Source organism: Haliaeetus leucocephalus, unplaced genomic scaffold (genome assembly GCF_000737465.1).
Source record: "Haliaeetus leucocephalus isolate CR32 unplaced genomic scaffold, Haliaeetus_leucocephalus-4.0 Scaffold41, whole genome shotgun sequence".
Taxonomy (NCBI): Eukaryota; Metazoa; Chordata; class Aves; order Accipitriformes; family Accipitridae; genus Haliaeetus; species Haliaeetus leucocephalus.
The window spans coordinates 1450299-1470113 of NW_010972477.1; the positions used below are offsets into that span (position 1 = coordinate 1450299).

Genomic DNA, 19815 nt, shown 5'->3' on the forward strand with positions numbered 1-19815 from the left:
GGACCGGGGTTTTGGGGTTTTGAGCTTGGCCGCACCCCACGGCCGGGTCTCTTTCAGGCACAAAACCGAGAGAAGCGCTTTTTGAGGCGGCCCAAAGCCCGGCTGCTCCGCAACGCCAAACTGGCTCGACGCTCTCCGATAAATTTAGCGTCCAGAGCTCTTGAATAAAGGCTTGACTCACTTCCCAAGGTTTCTTTCACAAAACAGCACGTGCAGCCCCGCCGCGCCGCGTTCACCATCGCCCCGTCATTGTTCGGAGCGGGTTTTATTTACGGGTCAGGAAGATGAGTGGAAACGCCGCAACGGGCAGCGCGTTTCCGCCTGGGATTGTTCTCCCGTGGCCCAGGGCACCGGGTCTTCTGAAAGGATGACTATAGGGAACTACTTGATACGGACAGAAACAAATACGACCATTTAAAGCTTTCCTGCCGTGAATTACTCAATCGCTTTCAAATTTCTAACGGCAACATATTTTGAACGCACGTACTAAACCCTGTCGATAGCTTTAAAACATACAAATTGGCTTGATTAGAGAGACGAGTACTGGGAAACTAACTGGAATCTTGCTTTCTTCCACAGACCAAGAGGTAAACTAAATCAAACTATTCCTTTCTAAGAATATTCGCCCCTACCACTGATTCTCTCTTCATAGCAGCTGCTCCTGTTAAACACCTTCATAATGGCTGCACCCAGGACACCCAAATAGCAAGGAGTCATCGTGATATACACCACGCTATCAGGTAAAAAAGGAGGGACAATCCTTGCCGCAGGGGCAGAACAGCTTATCAATGCAGCAGTCCAGAACTGCCATCAGTTACTTTGATTAATTTATTATACAACTACACTTTGTCTTGGATGCTTCCTGGCAGAGACAAATGCCATCGAACACAGTCTTCGAACTCCTATAAACAGTAACTATTAGGGAAATTTGCTCTCCGTAGAAAGCACTTCTGGCTCCGCATAAAAAGCACTGTAATCACAGGAAACCTTTGGATGTCCCATTTCCTTCCTGATTTTCAAGTTTTGGAAGCTCTGCTTGTTCCTCTCTTTGCACTTGCTGACTTAGAAGAGAACAAGGGTAAGTAATGTTTAACCAAGAAGGTAACAGTGGGCTGAGATACCACACAAAGGCTGGGTTAAGTGAGAAAGCGTTCCTCTCCAAAGTAACGTATGAATGTAATGCAAGTAGAAGCCAGGTAATTAAAATCATTAACGTACTTGAGTTTTGTCAACATTTTATCAAATTCACCTTCTGCTAAGATTTTTTTTTTGCATGGAGCTTTCTAACAGAATCAGACTTGCTTATACTTACGGTGCTGTTCATCAACAAAACCTCTTTGACATGAACACTTAATGTCAGACAAAAGGTGCTTGACACAAAACCTCGCCTTTTGTTTGTCCTTCTGTCACAAGCTCCAAGTTTCAGCCAGCTGAGTTCCAGGGAAGAAAAGAAAAACTATCTGGAACTCTGAAGCCAGGAGATATAAAGGGCCAGACTGAAATTTTATTGTATACAAAAGCACAGAAGTAAGAGTTAGGAAGGGAAGGGGGGTGTGGGACGTCTCGGGTGAGGAACTGGTTGGGTTTAAGTGAGCCCAGTTTGTGAGATGATGCCATCCCAAAAGGAGAGGGTCTGTTATTTGGCAAGGAAAATTGGTTTCATAGCTGTGCCAGGCACAGCACAGAGACAAGGATCAGGTCAGGTTCTCCATCCTCTGCCAGGTGGTAGTATTCACTCACATAGCAAGGCCTCCTAGGTAAAGTGCACAAGACTCCCAGTTTCATCAGAACCATCACACTGCAAGATCTATCCAAAGTAGCTTAAAATGCAGGGCTGGAATTGTAACATGCACCTTTCTCCAAGAGGAAACCCTGCAGGAGAGTGGCTATGCTGTGGTCCTCAGACGCAAATTCAGCAAATTCCACGCTTTGTGAAGGAATGGCATACGTTTCCCTGCCAGTCCCATTACTGACAGGAATGTGGGAGTCCATCTCAAGTGACAGTGCATTTCAGATTTTGTTTACTAGGTGTCTGAATACGAATGGCTTTGTGAAATAACATGCCTAAATCAGGTGTAGAAAAACACAGATGAATTTAGTTTTCTCCTCTTCTGCGGGAGTTAATGTAGGAGAACAGCATCTTTAAAAACATACAGCAATATGGCCTTTGGACTGAAAATACTTAAGTGGGACTGAATGTGTATTTCCTCTGTGTCCTCGCTCATTGCTGGACAATCTGTAATTCTGAAATTACAGAACATCTTTGACTTGTGAATGCAGCAGACCAGACCTAACAAGGCACCCAAACACAGGATCATTTTGATTTTAATTGTTTTGAAAAGGTGTGCTCACAGCTGTACTTCAGTTTTTGGAGCCGCCTTCTCCTTCAGCCTTCCCTCAAACTACATGGATTATTCTGGCACATCACAGTCATTGAGTGCCACGTCATATAGTAGGAGGCCTCACCCTGGAAAATTTGAAAAAGCTTGTTTCATGTAATCATAGCAAGGGAAGTAGTTGTTCCCATGGATTTTTGTTAATTTAAGCTTTTCCAGACAAAAGGACTAGTAACATCTCAAAAATGCATGCTACCCATGCGCACTGCTAACTAGCATCAACAGGTAGGTGTAAAAACAATCCACATCTGCCAGACTGCCTGCTCATCCAATCCTGTATTTCTGTTAAACTGCGGGTAAATTTCTGCCAATGGCTTATCTCTTGCATCGTCAGAACAAGCAAAAATTAGCGATGGACTTCTCATCTTCAGATTCTTCTCTTTTTTCTATACATGTAAGGTATTACTCATATATACTTCAGTGAATTCATAGATAGTTATTGGTCAAATGACAGATTTATGTGGGGAAAAGCATGACTTTTTCCCACTGAAAGGGAAAAATAAAAACCAAACTCTCTAAAACTTAGTGCTTCAGAAACCTCTCAAGTAATCAATTTTTCACTGGTTCTTAGAGAGGGAAAAAAAAAACCCAAACCCAGAAAAAAAACCCAAACCACCACCACCACTGTGACGGTGTGCTCCCCTCAACCTGACCTGTATTTCCCATAACCCTCCTCAGGTGACACCCACCGGTGGCGGTCGGTCGTAGTGGGCGCGTCTGGTCGCGATGGCTGCATCTGCTCAAAGCAGATTTTGGGGGAGACACACAACAACACAGTAGCCGAGGGCTAATTGAGCATGCACCAACCAAAAGACGGCTGGTATGCAAATGTGACAATAAGTCAATCACCTTACTCCACACATAGTGGACAGCCCAGGGCCCCTTGAGCTCTCCTGCATGGCAGCAGGCTGCACACCAGGATCTCCCCTTGGGTAGGGACAGCTCTCAAGGTTACTCCTCAAGGTTGAGAGAGTCCTTATCGCGTCAGGTACTCGGTAAGTGAATTGGGAATAAGTGCACTGAAACTTTGACATCTTAGCTAAATGATAGCAAGGATTGATTGCACACATATAATCCTTTAGACATAAACTACTGACCAAGTCTGGGACTAAGTCTGGATCCAGCTGCACCTAAACTCCCCTCTGAGAAGGGGTTTAGAACGCAAGGGGGTCCTTTCTGAACCTCATGACTCAATGGGAAGGTCTCCCTGGCAGTTTTGTCTGACCCTGTCCTCTATGCAGTAAATACTCAAGTGTACCTTGCCATCGAGTCTTGTTAAACCATCGTCATATTTACCACTGAACTTTCTTAACTCACTGTCTCACACCAATAAAGCACATTGTTGCTTCTCTCTTAGGAGTGACGTGCATGGCTCCGTCCACGACAACCAGCCGCCAGTGTATTATCAGGGTATATTTCAAGTTTAACTGAAGAGGCACATCTGCTTTGAGACCATGATCAAAAGTTACAACACCGAAGGCTTGTATAAACATGTTTTTTCCTGCGTAATATTTTGATTATGTAAACAACATTTTTTTTGACATTTACAACTTCAGAATCACTGTTTATTTTATTGCTTGAATTTTAGAAATTATGAGCTCTCCTAGATACCAGTGAATATAACAAAAAGCTGTGTTTAGAACCTTTGGAAATGCCATCTTCTTTTCAGCTAACAGGCATGTATTCCAAGGACAGTCAGTTACCTTGGATGGAAAATATAAAAACCCCTTAAATAAATAAATAAATACCAGATAATGCTGCTGCTTTCTCTCAAGAGAAAACACCTTTAGACTAGAGCTACAGGAAGGATGTAAGCTGCACACAGTGCAATTAAATGTTCAGATGTATTGCTGCTAAATGGAATTCAAAGCCCCAGGGCACAAGCCTGGATTTGCCATATAATAGATGGGAAATGAGAGCTTTGGAAGAATCATGTTCATTTGGTCACCTAAGGCGAGGTAATAAACACTGCACAAGGGAGGGGTTCATGCTACTGTAGAAAGGTGACAATTCCAGACCACAGGAATCTCTTTACATGAGTTTCACACTTACAGACTTTAAGTAGTCTAATACAGTTAGCCCTTTATCCTCTATCCTGTTCAGAGGACCTCCTCTGAATCAGGCCACAGATTTGAATTCAAGTTCTCCTCCTGTGAGAAGCCTGCTCTACCGTTATTCTAACTTGTATTAAATAGTAATGTCTATGAACTAAGCCAGAAAAAGAAATTTGGCTCAAAAGCATCACAGTTTTCAGACTTGCATAGGAACGCCAGGTTCAATTCGTGCTGATAATCATGCCGAAGAGGGAGAGGACCTTGGACCTCTCCCGTGACACGTGAATCCTCTAACTGGCTATTAGATTTGCATGGCAAGAGCTTCTCCTCCTTGTAAATGTGATTTAGAAAACGTCTAAGACTTAGGGTCAGCTGGTGGGAAACGGAGAAGACAATCACGCTTATAAACGCCAATGGCTTTAATAGCATGACTGTACGGACCTGTCAAGACCTGAGCGATCACATATGACGTCACTGCATTGAAGTCACAGCGTGTACTTTGCCGGTTGCAATGCTGATGCCCACTGAACTCGCAGCCCACAGCGCTGGGCGGTGGGAGCAGGAGGAGGAGTATTCCTCAGGCTGTAAAGTGCCAGAGCCGCGACCCGCAGCACTAACACTCCCTTGCTTTGGTATTCTCTTCTGGTGACCCGTGGGTCTTTTCTGACCTGCTTTTCCTCTCAAGAGTAACTCAACCTGAGGTTTCCAAAATGCATCAATTTCCTGAATGACGTCTGAAAACAGTCCTTTGACATGCAGGTATTTACAAGTCTCTTAGTGCATCTACATGGTAAGCTGACTTTGGTCCTTAGCAGTGATCCAAACAGACTGGTGGTATACTATGCTCCCTGACGGAGCATAAATTGGAATGAAATTTCTAGAACAAATATTGCATACAGAGGGCATATTTTGAACATATTCAACATTCTCTACTTTGTTTTCTGATGTTTTCTTAAACTTCGTCTTCTTTTTCAAACATCCTTTATAATAACTACATTGCCAAAATATTTGTGGCAGTTGAACACAGGCAAGCAGAGTTTTCAAATTGCTAGGCTGCCACTCAGACATAGAAATAATAGTAAGATAAAAGAAATAAAATCTAAGCACAGCAGAAACATTTTCATTTAACATTATACTTTGCTGTTTCATAGAGTATTTGAGCTTGATCTTGTTATTTCAAGGGATGCAAGTGCAATATAAGGTCCCTCTTACTTACACACAGGTCTCAGCTTTCATTAAAATGCACAGTTTATGCATACCTTAGTACTAGGCAGTTTTATCAACTCACTGAGTGTGTCATCTCCCAGTTGGGCATCAAATCAGCTTGCAGAGAATTACAACCAACAGGCACCCTTCAAAAGCACTGAATGAAAGGTATTAATACTACACTCTCTTTTGACCAGACATGAAAACATCAAAGTAACAACAATGAAAAAAGCAAGCCACAACCGATGTGTAATCTCAAGCTATTTTTAAAATACTCCCACTGTTTTCCAGAACAACAAATATTTTGCTAATCTTCCGGTAACATTTTGCTGTGACCAAGCGTAGAATGGATTTATAATCTAATGCATCCCATCTTAGGAAACTAGGAGCTGCATCTATTCTCTATGCTCAGTACGGAGGGGTTCTTGAGTGCTCAGGAAAAACAAACCTTTTCTTGACATAATTTATTCCAATTTTTTGCATTAAACAGTTTCAACAAAATAAATAAAATATAAACCTTGCTGTCATTCATATGATTCAACTTTCTGATATTAGTGGGTAAATGTATACAACGTATACAAATGAAGGCTCAGCTTGGCTGCAGCAATTAAGATCTGAATGAATGTTCCCTTAACCTTCTTATACATTTCATTAACTTGTTCTCCACTTATCTTCAAAGAAAAAAACATGGTAAACAAAAATCTGAATAGAATAAATGATAATAACAAGAAATTGCAAAATTTTTCAGGCTTTTTGAAAGCAATAAAACTCACATGGTGCAATTTCATCTTCTTAAAGAAGTCTATATAATACTTCTCTTACAGTTTTTATTTCCTAGAGTTTATCTGGTATACAGATCAATTCAAGGATCCCAGTGACTATCCCACAGATCCAGAACCTCTCACCTGCAGCACTACATTACCTTCATAGCTGTTTTACAATCTCCCACAAAGAATTTAATTTTCATTTACTTTATTCTTGAAGTTTTCTGAACAAATTCTTAAAAGGGTGTGAGAGCACTAACACAAACTGAGACTATTCAGGAAATCCAGTGACAACAGCGGGCACAACCTAGCAGTGTGATTGAAATTCTCAGATTGCCTTCACATTGTTTTCCTTGAAATGCTACAGATGCAGTACTATTCAGACTTCATTTTATTTACACACCATTAAGAGTTTGTGTTCTTAACACACTATTTGATGAAGGACTGAAAAAACCAAGAATCTATTCTGCTTTCTGTACTAGTTCTTCTTAACATACTGTCATCACATCTCTCAGCCCCAGCTACAGCAACTCTACTCCTCCCCAGCTTCCTTCCTGCTGTTTCTCCCCCAACACACGCACCCAGTTTTTTCCACTCCAGGAATTTTCTCCCACTTTTCCCATTCCAAGTGCTAAGTCAGTGCCAAACCTTCTGGGAATGGAGGGGAAAAAATTCAATGTACCTGTGGCCCTTCAGGGATCCTAAAGTCACTTAGGAAAAAAGTACGTGTGTGTATATATATATATAAAAGAAATCTAATATATTACATTTTCAGAGCAGGGGGTGGTGGAAGAGGGCAGGAGGTGGAGAAAAAATGAAAGCAAACTGACAATTCCAAATGCTATTAAAGGAACTGTGTGATTTTTCAAGACTTTCTGAAAATAAGTAAGCAATATGTGGACAATAAGGATTAACCTTATAATCCAATACTTAAATCGGAAGTTTTAATTGTTTATTGTAAATGCCTGTTCGTTGGATAAAATACCTATGTAATTAAATAAATATAACAGAAAGAAGCATCACTTCATCTGTTTACAATGAAAAATATCAATGAGCATCTTCCAGAACACACAGCTGGTTTTGCAAAATGGTAAACAGAGAGAAAGGGAGAGAGCACACAAGTGAGTGCTCACCATATAATCTTGGTGCAATTTACTAACCGTGATAGCAAGTATCTCATGCAAAGCTTCACTTTTACAGAGAACAGGAATATACCAAAGGTGATACTCCAAAAGCTCAGTACCTGTCACTTGATAAACATAACGACTTCATAGAATGGATCAAGTGCCTCTGAACTTCCTAGCATACTGGGTTTTATTTGCTTTCTGAAATGTCAGAAAAATGGTGGGCCACTTATTTTTTCAAGTTGTTACTGTACCTCAGAAGTATATTTAGTACACTTACTAGTAGCATATTTGTGTGCTTCAGTTGGTAACACTGAGAGTGCACAATGAACAGGGATTAACGCAGCACAGACTTTTATACAAGTCTTGAGCTTTTTCGTGCGTCATTTGGAAATGGTGATAAGTCCTCAAATTGCCCACCTATTTCTAACAGATAATTCAAATTATGAGGGTTCACGGGTCTATCTCATGTGTATTTTGCAGTCACCAGTAAACCATTTCATCATGTACACGCATTAGACAAAATGCACAAAGCTCAGGTCTCACTCCTGCAATTTCCCTTATATTCTTCGGTTTTTCCCCCTCAAATGTTTTGTTGTGCAGGAAAATCACGCAGAAGCGGCATGCTCTATAATTTGTTGAAAACGCCACAAGGTTTGTGGTCGTTCTGTTATGCACTGTGAGTAAATTCTACGCTTGTGGGCCATCTGTTGAAAAGCGTCTCTCCTAAATACTCCCTCGCCTTATTTTGGTGGCAGGCACTTCCACTGCCACAGGACCGCGCAGCCATGTGGGGCACTCGAGGCCACGGATGTCTCGGCCACGGGCAGTCTTTGAAGAGCTTGGGAGCATCTGCAACGCAGGCTTTGAAGACAGAATCAAAGCCTTAACGTTGTGTGGCTGTCAGCTGCCAAGATATGAAGAGAGAGTTTCTAGTGGACTGCGTTGCCAAGCGTGCAGGTGCTGTTTTCTGTGTTGCTGCTGGTTCCAGGTTTTTCTTAGTTAATAACTCCTTCTGAAAAAAGGCAGTTGTTCCATTTTAAATTCACAGTGTTATAAAAAGTGAGTCAAGACTGGACATATAGTAGACAGACTGGATTAAAGTGAGGTGCACCAAATAAGGGATGAAGTCTATAGGGTGGATCTTCTTGAAGGAGAACATATCCACAGTTATTTGCTTTAATGGTATTAGCGTGGGATCCACAGGCAGTCAGACCTGTTGAGCTACCATTAATGGAAGACTTACAACGTGTAAGAGACTTTAAAATGTCCCAAGCTAAAAACCTTATTACATATGAATTCCTGTAGGACAGCATTTTCGTCACAAGATCTACCATTCCTTTAACACAGGACACACAGGACAAAATGAGTGGGTGAGAAAGTGGAGAGCTTGTTTCTATGTTTAGGGTCCCCGCCACTTGGATACTCATTTCCCTGTGAGAAAAGTTAATTTACATTTGCTATTTTAGGCAGAAGACTTGATCTAACTTTTCAGCAGTGTCTTGGTTCAAATGGATAAAGCAGAGAGTGCCAACCGGCCTCTGAGAAGGCTGTTAACTTTCCCTTTTTAGAGGGACAGTCTCGGTTCTTCTATTTGCTTATCAATCAGCACTTTCCCCACATGGAATGAAAAGTCATCCGGTAAAACAAAACAAAAAAAGCAATGGGAATTCTTTCACAGAATGCAAAACACACAGCATAAACCAGAAAGTCTTTCCAAATCAGTATGTGATTCATTCTCCAACGGAATTTTAACAGGGCAGGATATGGCTTAAAGCTCGTTCTGATCTGCGATCGCAGTGTTTCTGTCCAGATGGAAATCCTGCTACAAAAGTGAGAGTGGGAGGAAGAGGAGACAGTGACTAGCTTCACTGATCATCTCTTCAGTGCAATGGCTGAAGCACCTAACCACCCCCCCCTTTTTTTTTTTAAATTCTGCAGGATTATAGAGCAGCTGCACATGGAGTTACGTACATGTGCACTAGATTACCCATTCTGCTAGCACTCAAAGTCAACATATTTTCCACGACCATCTGTAGCACATGAATTTGTCTCATGTTCAACATTATGTTCAACCTGTAGGTCACACCAAACCCCATCCCTTGCAGAAGTTTAGCTCACGGGGCCGGAAGAACATTTTACTGTGAAATATCTTTGTCTTGACATAAGCATCAGATTTAAAGAATTTTTGATTCTGTGATCAGATACAGCATATTTAACTAGCTAAATGGATTAATCTCTAAATAATTTCATTCTTATCTCTAAGCCAGAGAATAAAGCTTTGGTAAATTAATCAGTGTGCACTGGGAGAGTACCTCCCATGAAAATCTTAGCCAAACTGAGCGGGGAAAAAAAACCCCTCAATTAAAGCTGATTACCAAACAGCTCAGTTGTAAACTGTAAGTATTTTGGTTAAAATCATTCGCTAAAAGCAGGCATAGACTACAAGTATTTCAAGTTATTTTCAGTTTTAGTTTGGTTCTTCTGTTACAACACATGTTCCACCATTCAGATCGACGCAAATTAAATGAAACCATTTATCTATTCAGCACACAAGATGGAACATTATTACCTTTGCTGTGAATTTGGATTACCAGACTGAAATCGCTGATAATAAGCATTCTTTCTTTCTCTGCAGGCCAGACAAGATACAAAATTTCCATGTTTGTATTTGAAAGATATGTTAGGAAATGTATCATAATCAGTGGCACAAAGGGAAGGACATCTGTGAAAATAAAGACTTGAAAACACATCAAGTCATCTCCAAACTTTGTGCAACAAAAAGTTTGTATAAAGGTTAGTTTCACTGAGCTGAATGTGTCAATGAAAGGAATCCAGGGAGGAAAAAGTATGACACAGATCATAGCACATTATATTGACTTCACCCAAGAAGCAGCCTCTGAACACTTATGACTATGCTTTACAGCATTTCACGTGCTCTTTCTAGAAGACCCAATTAAGTTCATGTTGGTAGAATCCCAACGAAGTCCTTTCCTATTTGCTCCTGAAGCCTATAGAGGCTTCATATGCACTAGTAAATGGTATATTTTATCATAACTAAGAAACATTAACTGTTTCATTACAAAAATATTGTGGAGATGAGCACTGTATTTAGCCACAAGATAAACATGTCAAGGTCAATTGTGGGAAAGTGAAAAACATAACACAGACCTTGTCTGTCTGCCTTGTAGTAAACATCGTAAATTTCTTGTCTCTACTTATATTTTTTTATTGCTCATTAATAGCCTCAATGTTTAAAACAAACAAACAAACCCCCACAAAACTAAAAAAACAAACCAAAACAACTTCCCCAAAACCCCAACCCAAAATCACAACAGCAGCAGAAATCAAAATGCACCTTTGTTTCCAGGAGGACAGAGCTTATGGTAACCACCCACTGAAGTGGATGCACTGGTGGTGTAAGCAAATAAACCCAGATGTCTGGAAAAGCTCCATACCTATCTCTTGCTTTGGACATGTACACCTTATATAAACAGTTAAGGGGAGAAGAGGAAAGCAGGTGTAAATATTATCTGAAACCTTCTCATATTGTGGAGAAATTTTTTGCACATCATAAACTGGGAATTTTTCCCTCTCATAAATTAGTATCACTTTTATTCCCTATGCTACTAACCCTCCTGACACACCGAAAACGTTTTCAGTTCAGAACCTTGACTTTTTTTATCAAACAATTAAGCAGTACATTTCACTTCCCTTGCAACTCAGTGACTGTCAGGAATTACAATCCTGGAATAACAGTATGAAATCACAACAGTATAAAATTATAACCAGTAATAGAATTATGCAGTAAGGAGGATATCTGTTAGGTTGCGGTTCTGCCTCCCAAGAGATTTATGGAACACATCACTCTGCTGGGTGATGTGACGGAGTAAGCCGATGTTAGTCAATGGGGGGAATTTAGGATTACAATGCCTCCGTCAGATAAAAACAGAATCTGTATGAAAAAAAAACCCATGGAAATACGCCAGTGTCTGGTCTTGAAGAGTTCCATGACAGCACGAAGAGAAAAGATGACCTTCTGGCAATTTTTAGAAAAGATGCAGCTTGTGTGCGTAGCACAAGCGTTGAGTGGAGTACCTAGGCCAAGCTCCATGGCGGGTATGAAACGGCAAGGCCTGACACGTCCTTGAAGGCTCCGAGATCCCTCACACCAGCAGCCGTGCTACCATTCCACCGTACGCACCGTCTGAACTACGTGAGTTCACTTCGGCTGTTCAGAAAAGACGGAAAAATGGGACATCACGTCTCCTCTTTTTCGGTACGTGGATGAAGGATTATGGACAATCTTCCCTTGTTCCGCAGATCCCTGCCTTCCGCTGCAAGACAGTGCCCGTCTGTGAGCGCAGATTTTCTGCAAAGCTCCGTCTGTGCTTTGGCCAGGGTTGACCAAGGGGCAGCCCGAGGGCTGGGGTGGCCGGGCTGGTCAGCCAGAGCTCAGTCCTCCGGCCAGGAGCTTGCCGCGGTTTTATCTGTTACTTCTGTATACAAAGGGACCTCAATTAGCTGTATGCTGTCCGAGACAAGAGAGCCTTTATAAGCTTCAGAACAGCCTACAAATAGCGCTTCTGTTCCTCCACTGCTGCGTGGGACTCTCTCGTGGGATATACAATGGCTATTGTGTGACTCGAGAGCTCTATCTGGGTTCTATCTGGAGCCTGCTTTTTCACGGGGTATTTACAAAACCAGCCAATTTATAGACTGCTCAAGTTTGTCTTAACAAACAAGGTGTCTTTCAAAAGATAATTCAGAATGAACTCCGCGGGCGCTGTATTACTTGCAAGCTATGTAAAGTGAGGAGAAGGGCAACGAAACCACGGCAGCAAGTGATCAGCGGAGCAGCAGCACTGACGGGAAAGGGCTGTGTGCCTGAACACGGACTGAGGGAGGCGAAACTTGTGCCCATCTGAGAAAGGACAAGGCTCTGGAAAGGAATCCTGCTTTTCCTAGCTGGCGCAGACAGGGCGTCTGAAAGAAATGTATGGGGAGAAAGAAGAGGTAGGGCATAGCTAATGAAAGGGAGACAGATATGGAACACCACTGGACTGTCTTTCCCTAACAAAATGGTTTCACCTGGAAAGAAAATTAAGATTTCTAGGGCTAACAGAGCACCATTTGATACAGGGTTTTGTCAGGCTTCAGTGAAGACAGTGCCCTTCACTTCAAGAAATAGTTTAAGAATCAGAATTGGATGCATTCAAGATAGAAGGTACACAGTTTACAACAAGAATAACTTACAAAAAGAACAGATAATTTTATCACTTTGTATACGTAAAGAGTGGATGTCATTGTAATTCTTGAATACAGAATACACAAAACCATGTATTGTTCTTTTAAAATGCGTAGCGTAGTAAAATGTATACTTTTACCCTTTTCTAAACCCACAGCAGTTCTCCCTTGATATGCTAAGTGCTAACTACACTGAAAGCTGTTCTCTACAAGGAAGTGGGGAGGAAATAAGACAGTGATGTATCTAGATAATTGGTAGCCAGATGTTACAGCATCCTCACTACTAACTTGGAATGCAGATAAGCAGCAAAGCTGAGATGCAGAACAAAACTATTTTGAATTCAAGGGTGATCTGAACTGAGACAAAAGGCACAGTATCTTAATGGCAGAAATTAAGACTCCAGAGTCCATGACTCCAAAGGCCTCAATCTGCTGAAAATCCCTGGAGAAGTCAGTATGTTTCCCAACATCTACTAAAATAAAAACCATGAAAGCATTTAAAAGAGCAGCAAGGCTGCAAAGGAAAGTACTAAAAACGGGGGCTGTAAGAATTCTTGCAAAGCACATACTATTAGAGTCACCTTTGTCGCACGTGCGTTAGAGCAGTCTCAACCACAGGAACAGCTACTTCTGTTCCCTTCAGATTCTTGGCCTCATTCAACGCACAAAACACAATGCTCTTGCTCTCGCCACGAATTAGGGTTTGGCAGCAAACGTAATGAGAAGACGTTTTCTTCACTTCTTGCTGAAGTCCGAAGACACAGAAGCAAGTAAATACAGTAAATAGATACTTACTGTAGATACAGGCAACAAATAAAGTAGAATAGTGAAGGGAAAAGAGAGAAAAGAAAAAAATATTTCAAGTAGGACTCTAATATTGCCTCTGGCAACAGAAGTTTCTGTGCTCTGGTGGGAAAGTCACCCAACTAACGTTTCTTAGAGGTGCTCACCAATGGTGTATTGCATGTTTTCTAGCTGACCCACTTCATATATCTTTAACCTTAGTGTCAAAGTACATTACGTTTGTGGCTAAAAGCAAAGCCATAGGGAGGCAAGCACTTTACCTGTTGCATTCAGTACACCTTGTGCATCATTTTAAAGGGGTATTCAAAGGGAGAATTACCTGCTTTGGTCTAAGCTAGAGTAATTATTTTCAGTGTCCCATTAACTGTGTATCTAAACCCAGCATTTGAGAGATGACAGCATTTGGAATTAAGCAGGAGAATTACCAACAAAATAGAGAAATAGAATGAAAGCCACAAAATTTTCCAGGGCAAGTCCTAAATCTTAGCAACACCAATGGAAACCATTTAAAAACAAAGTGTTCAGCAGATTAACTCAGTAAGCAACCTGTAATTGATTTGCTGAAGCTGCCCTCTGGAGGATATCTACCACTAATTGTTTAAGAGTTGAGAAAGTAAAGGGCAAAGCCACAGCAACTGAATCATAAAGACATGTCTTGAACTGGGTAGAACACTGCTTTATTACTAAAGATAATTTTATTCTGTGTTGATGTTATTTGCTTTTGATAACTATTAAATGAGGCAAATTAAACTGGAAGGGGTTTTTTCCAAAGTTAAAACCACAACACTGTAACTACTATTGCATCAAAATCCACCGTCAAATTTATTGGAAACTCTACTATCAAGATCCTGCCTGAGCCATAGCATAAGCAATAAAACTACACATACACATGAATTATCATCTGAACATCTTCTAATGCATACAATTTAAATGAACGTCTGTGATTTTTATTCAGGTTTCATACAAATTCTGTTGGCTTCCTTCTATGTCCAGAACTTTCTGATGCAGTCACGTTGACTTTTTTTTTTAAAACTTATTGTTTTAAAAAATTTCACAAAAAAAAAGGTAACAGCTAACAATAGCTTTGCTGCTACATTTAGCAGCAAAGAGTTAAGGCCCCAAAGAAGAATCTTTTATTAATAAAATTCATAGCTAGATCACATTAAATCTTTAACCATGTAATCAACTATTACCAACAAACTGTATTGTGGCAAAAAATCCTCCAGAACATTCATTTCTTTGATTAAGGATCTCCTTGACTTGAGCATAGCTACTGCCAAGCTCTATTGTCAGCTTCACTTGCTTGGAAAAATGGCAACATGGATATCACGCCTCTTTCCTCAGATGGAGACAAAACCTACTAAAAATCACACAGAACTCCAGTCTCCCGATAGTACTATTTTGATATTATCAAATATCAACAGAGAGATTGTGGAACATTGAAACCATGCAAACACATACAGAGAACAAGAGCAGGATAGCCTCAAACACTGAATTGCATTTCCTTTTATTGCCATGATGCAAACGCCTAATTGCTCCACACTGATTTTGGACACTGAACATGAACATGGGACTCCCTGTTGGAAATTAACAGCATTAAATCTTTCTTGGATAATTCTTCATTGTTTACTTCTTTTTGATATGATTAAAATAGTACTGCTAAATTCTATTTCTCTGACTTGCACATGTCTAAATTTATCAGATATTAAGTCCTATTTATAAAGGAATAACCACTGTTGTGTTAGTTGCCTTCAAGCACAGTTCAGTTTCAAATGGTTTAGGAATCAGGGGTATCTTACCAGGACTGGTTCTGTACAGCTCAGACGGGCTGCTGACCTTTTGGCTGGAGGGAATCCGCTGACGGTATAGCGGAGGTGTTTTTACTAGGAGAGAAGGAAAAGTACAATTCCTCTTCAGTAATAGCTAAAATGTTAATAGTGCTATTAAAATACATAGAGAGACATTTCCTTACCATATGATGTCTCTGGTGACAGGGGAAAAGCTGGTGTGGATGGGACAGCTTCATTTCCATTTTTTGTTGGAGAGAAGATTCCCCCATCTATTTCATCTTGGTAATGCGCAACAGCCATCTAGGAAAGGCACAAAACCCCAAAATTACAGTGTGAAAATTCCCACTTAACCCTACAACACAGTGAGGCATTTTTCATGAGATTACAGGTGGTTTCATATAGTCTGATCCACTGTTCCAAGAGAGAGATCTTGGAACACTGAAAACATGCAAACACACAGAGAGGACAAGAGCAGGACATCCTTAAACATTGAATTGCATTTTGGAGATAACTAGTCATTTATTTTTCTTACTGCCAGGGTGCAAGTGCCCAATTGCTTCACACTGATTTTGGACACTGAACATGAATATGGGACTCCCTATTGGCCATCTGCTTCAACAAGTATTTCTTGAAAAACTCTTCATTGTTTACCTCCTTGCTGTCCCCTACAGGAATCAGTGACCCTGGATTTACAGCCTGGTCCGTCGCAGGAGACTTCATCCATCCACACCTGTTATATGACAGCTGCCCAGGCACATCATTGTCATACTGCCCAACACTTAACTTTCTGATCCTTCCCCCTGTTGCATCATCATCTTGCGTACCTGTTGCTGAAAACAAATAGGTAAACTGATTAATAAACTGGTTTGGCTTGGGTTTTTTGTCAGTTAGAGCTGTTAAAACAAACTTCACTCTTGTGCCTTCAGTGATTCTCTTCAAGAATGCTCATGAAATAACTGGTTTCATAACTCCTTTACAAAACCACACAGGTGGCGGGGGGGAAATCAGTGGTAGTTAGCCTTGCTGACACAAGTTGGAACATATTTGCAGTACACCTGGTTCCTGAGGAGCGTAGCGGCATGTTTCTGCTGATGCTCCTTTTTGGAAGAGGCTGTCCCCAGAGCCACGGGGAGAGCCTGCCAGCAAGGGCTGCTTCGGGCAGCCCCCCGGGAAGCCTCTCCTTCCACCCCTAACGCACAGCAGCTCTCAGCAGCAAAACCATTGCTTCTTTCCAGGACTGCATATTCCCTGAAAAAACAGCTTCTTTTTAGCTAACACACACCCTGGCCCTTATAAACCCAGACCACTGTGCACCTTCTGTGACGCACGTGGCAATCACACTTAATCACAAAAATTAGGTATTAGATACACCCAGGAGCTGTAACCTTTTGGAGTCTGAGGAACAGGGCACAAGAGTAAGCTGAGCCAGCAGAACAATCCAGGATATTCAAGGGCATAAAGCAGTATTTGTTTCCAAAGTCACTATTCAGAGAGTGTCATTAGATACAGCTTTGTGATTAGCAGGACTTTATACTTAGTCATCCACTCCCACCAACAGGCACTTCCAGAACATTCCTGCAGCAACTGCTTCTTCCACCCTTCTTCGTAAGAATAAGTCAACAATAAGGATCCCACAGTAGTCCTTCCTGTGTAGTCACAGGACAGTACAAAAATAACCATATGCATAGCAACTTTTCAGATACTCCACTGAGAGTTTTTATTGACTGTATACGCAAAAAGATGTTTGAGAATTAGCTACTTCTCTTAAAAGAGTTGAGGATTTCTGAAAGAACTTATTTTCATTGCTTGGTATCATTTAAACTCTTACAATCATTTCCAACTGCAGTATGTGTTGATTAAGCACATCTCCTACACACCCTGATCATGGAGCCCTAACAGTAGGAGTCCAAAGCCTGCCCTTCATCTAAAACCTGCCGGAGAGCTGAACCAGCCACTTTGGTGAGAAAGACAATCGCATACACCTTCACACGGATCCATTTCCGAATCTGAAGTAGCTGACAGAAGCCAAGGTGTAAAATCTGGCATGCAGCATAAGTGCGTGTATTATAGACATTTCACCTTGCTTGTATAGCACAATTATAGAGCATCAGTGCATGAATAGGTTTCTGTATAGGAGAACAGGTTTTATTCAAGATTAAAATATAGACAGGGATTTCAGACTAAAATCCATGGTACTTAAGTGATTCTTCATTGACATACGTATGTATCAACCTGAATAACTTGCTGGCAAGTAGTGGCTTATCCTAAAAATATTAATAAATCTTTTGTAAAACTACAGAATTAGACACTTTCTAAAATCCAGCTCTGCTACCATCAAAGCCAGTGCAACAGTAACTACTACTAAGGCCAATAAATAAAACAAACCCTGGCAGTCACTTCTGAAAATTCCACCAACAGGGTTAAATTTCAGGGTCCAAATTTAGTCCGTTATTTATTTTACTGCGTCAATATAAATATACCTAGCACATCTTGGAAAAGACACAGCTGTGATTGTGTTTTTATGGTGCAACTTCGAAAACAAAAATATCTTTTAAGCACCCATGTTTTAAACACTTATTTAACCCTTTTTCCCCTGACTAGAAACTTTATGTATGGGTTTTCAGGTGGAAAGAGTATCTTCTGAAGACACTGTGAGCAAACCAGATGCATCAAACAAGATCTTCAAAACCAGAAAAGAAAAGGACATTAAACCACAAATATCTTCCAAACCTCTTAAGTGATGCTAAGAAGTCATGAAGATTCCTACTGAAACTGAAGACACTTAGGAATGTAGACAGAGTTCATACTACTCCAGAATTTACCAATTTTTTGCATTTGAGTTCTTTTTTTTTTATTTGTAATTTCTCTAAAGAAAAATGAGTGGGAATCACTGTGCAGCATCTCAGCCTTCAAAGAGACCATCTGAGACCAGGCACTCCCAGTCCCACCGTTCCTCTGCAGGAGGCAATGGGAGCCAGAACAGCACATCCAAGTTTCCCTCCATTTGTAACCAAGTTGTTAAGGTACAGGCAGTTTCTTTCTGAATGTGCCTCTCCTACTTAACACAGCCACGTAGACTACTTGGAGAGAGAATGTCTACCTTCTGGATGAGTCAAAACAGACCTTAAAATTTAGCGTGATTTTATTTGTCACGCTAACGAGAGGGCTTCATCATCAATGATATTCACACACTCACGTCATTAGTATTCACACACTTGTGAAGCCTGTAATTTCTACAAAGTTAATATAGTCCTCAGAAAGCTGAAAACACGTATCTCGGGGAAACTGGACTTTTCCCTTAAATAGACTAGAAGTCCTTTACGTATCAAATTCCCAGCAGATGTTGGACGACACAGAGCAGTTGAGCTGATATATTGCAAAAAAGCTTAAAGCAAATAACTTGAATCTAAGAGATGAAAATTAAGTGAAGAAGTCAGCAAAAAATGACTTTTCTTTAGTTTATTAGTTGCGCGAATGTACTTCAGAGCTGCCTCACTTAATGTAACAGATGTTTAGAGTTATTAATTTAAAAGGCATCTTTTACAGTGTAAAGTGTCAGGAGCCAAGACTTCCTAGAAGTCACATCATTCATTTTTGTTCTTGTAGTTTAGCTTAAAGTTTTGGCAGAGCTTCATAAATTCCCAGGCACACGTATTTATTTCTTTGAAAGTATTTTGTATACTCTCATTGCTCTTTTCCCTTGTGAACTACAAAAATAATTTTATTTCCCTGAAGAACAAATAATAACATTCCAACAGACTGGCATCAAAACCAGGCATTTATCTTGTCAGATGGTTATCACCATGCCAATGCTACAGCTAACAGAAGCACGGCCAGTGGTTAAAGGTTAATCTTTGTTTGGTTTCTTTAGCTGCCTCACTTTCCTGGAGTACTGGTGAGAGGTATTTACAACTATTAGAAAGAAAAAAACACTAAGCTAAAAACCTCGTCTGCGGTGGCATGTCAACGACAGTGCTCTACCTCGTATATTAGCAGTTGTCCCCGCTAAACTTCAAAAACTATTAACTCTTCATGTGTTACACATGTTTGTATTGACTAAGCGCATGAGGTACACCATTAACAAGATCCACATTTACTTTCAGTTACCACAACAACCAGTAAGACGATGCTTACATGTTTCCACTTGAGTCACAGGGCTTGTGGGCTAGCCTCAAAACCAGCTTTATGTGAGTGGGGCAAGCACAGCGTACATGGTAGGACTCTCTGGGAAGAAGTTTTCTTGTGGAGGTGGAAAACCGAGCTGGACCAATAGCCCTTCTGCCCATCGTGGAAGTCTTTATCATTTGTAAACTAGAACTATTAGTCTTTTCCAAAACAGAGCATAGTCCATCAAAGAGTTTCCCTTAACTTCTACCTAGTCTACCACAGCCAACCGTGTAAATTACAGTCAAACTGGAAACCCCTTACAA

General features: G+C 40.8%; 1 protein-coding gene across 1 annotated transcript in view; it reads right to left on the reverse strand.

Moving 5' to 3' along the window:
* Positions 1-19815, reverse strand: part of TNS3 (tensin 3) — a 118689-nt gene that overhangs the window by 33462 nt on the left and 65412 nt on the right. Inside the window, exons 13-15 of the mRNA XM_010576755.1 lie at positions 16037-16215; positions 15568-15685; positions 15395-15478 (exon numbers count right to left, since the gene is read on the reverse strand). Coding sequence (XP_010575057.1) covers positions 15395-15478; positions 15568-15685; positions 16037-16215 — 381 coding nt within the window. The remainder of the gene's footprint in view (positions 1-15394; positions 15479-15567; positions 15686-16036; positions 16216-19815) is intronic.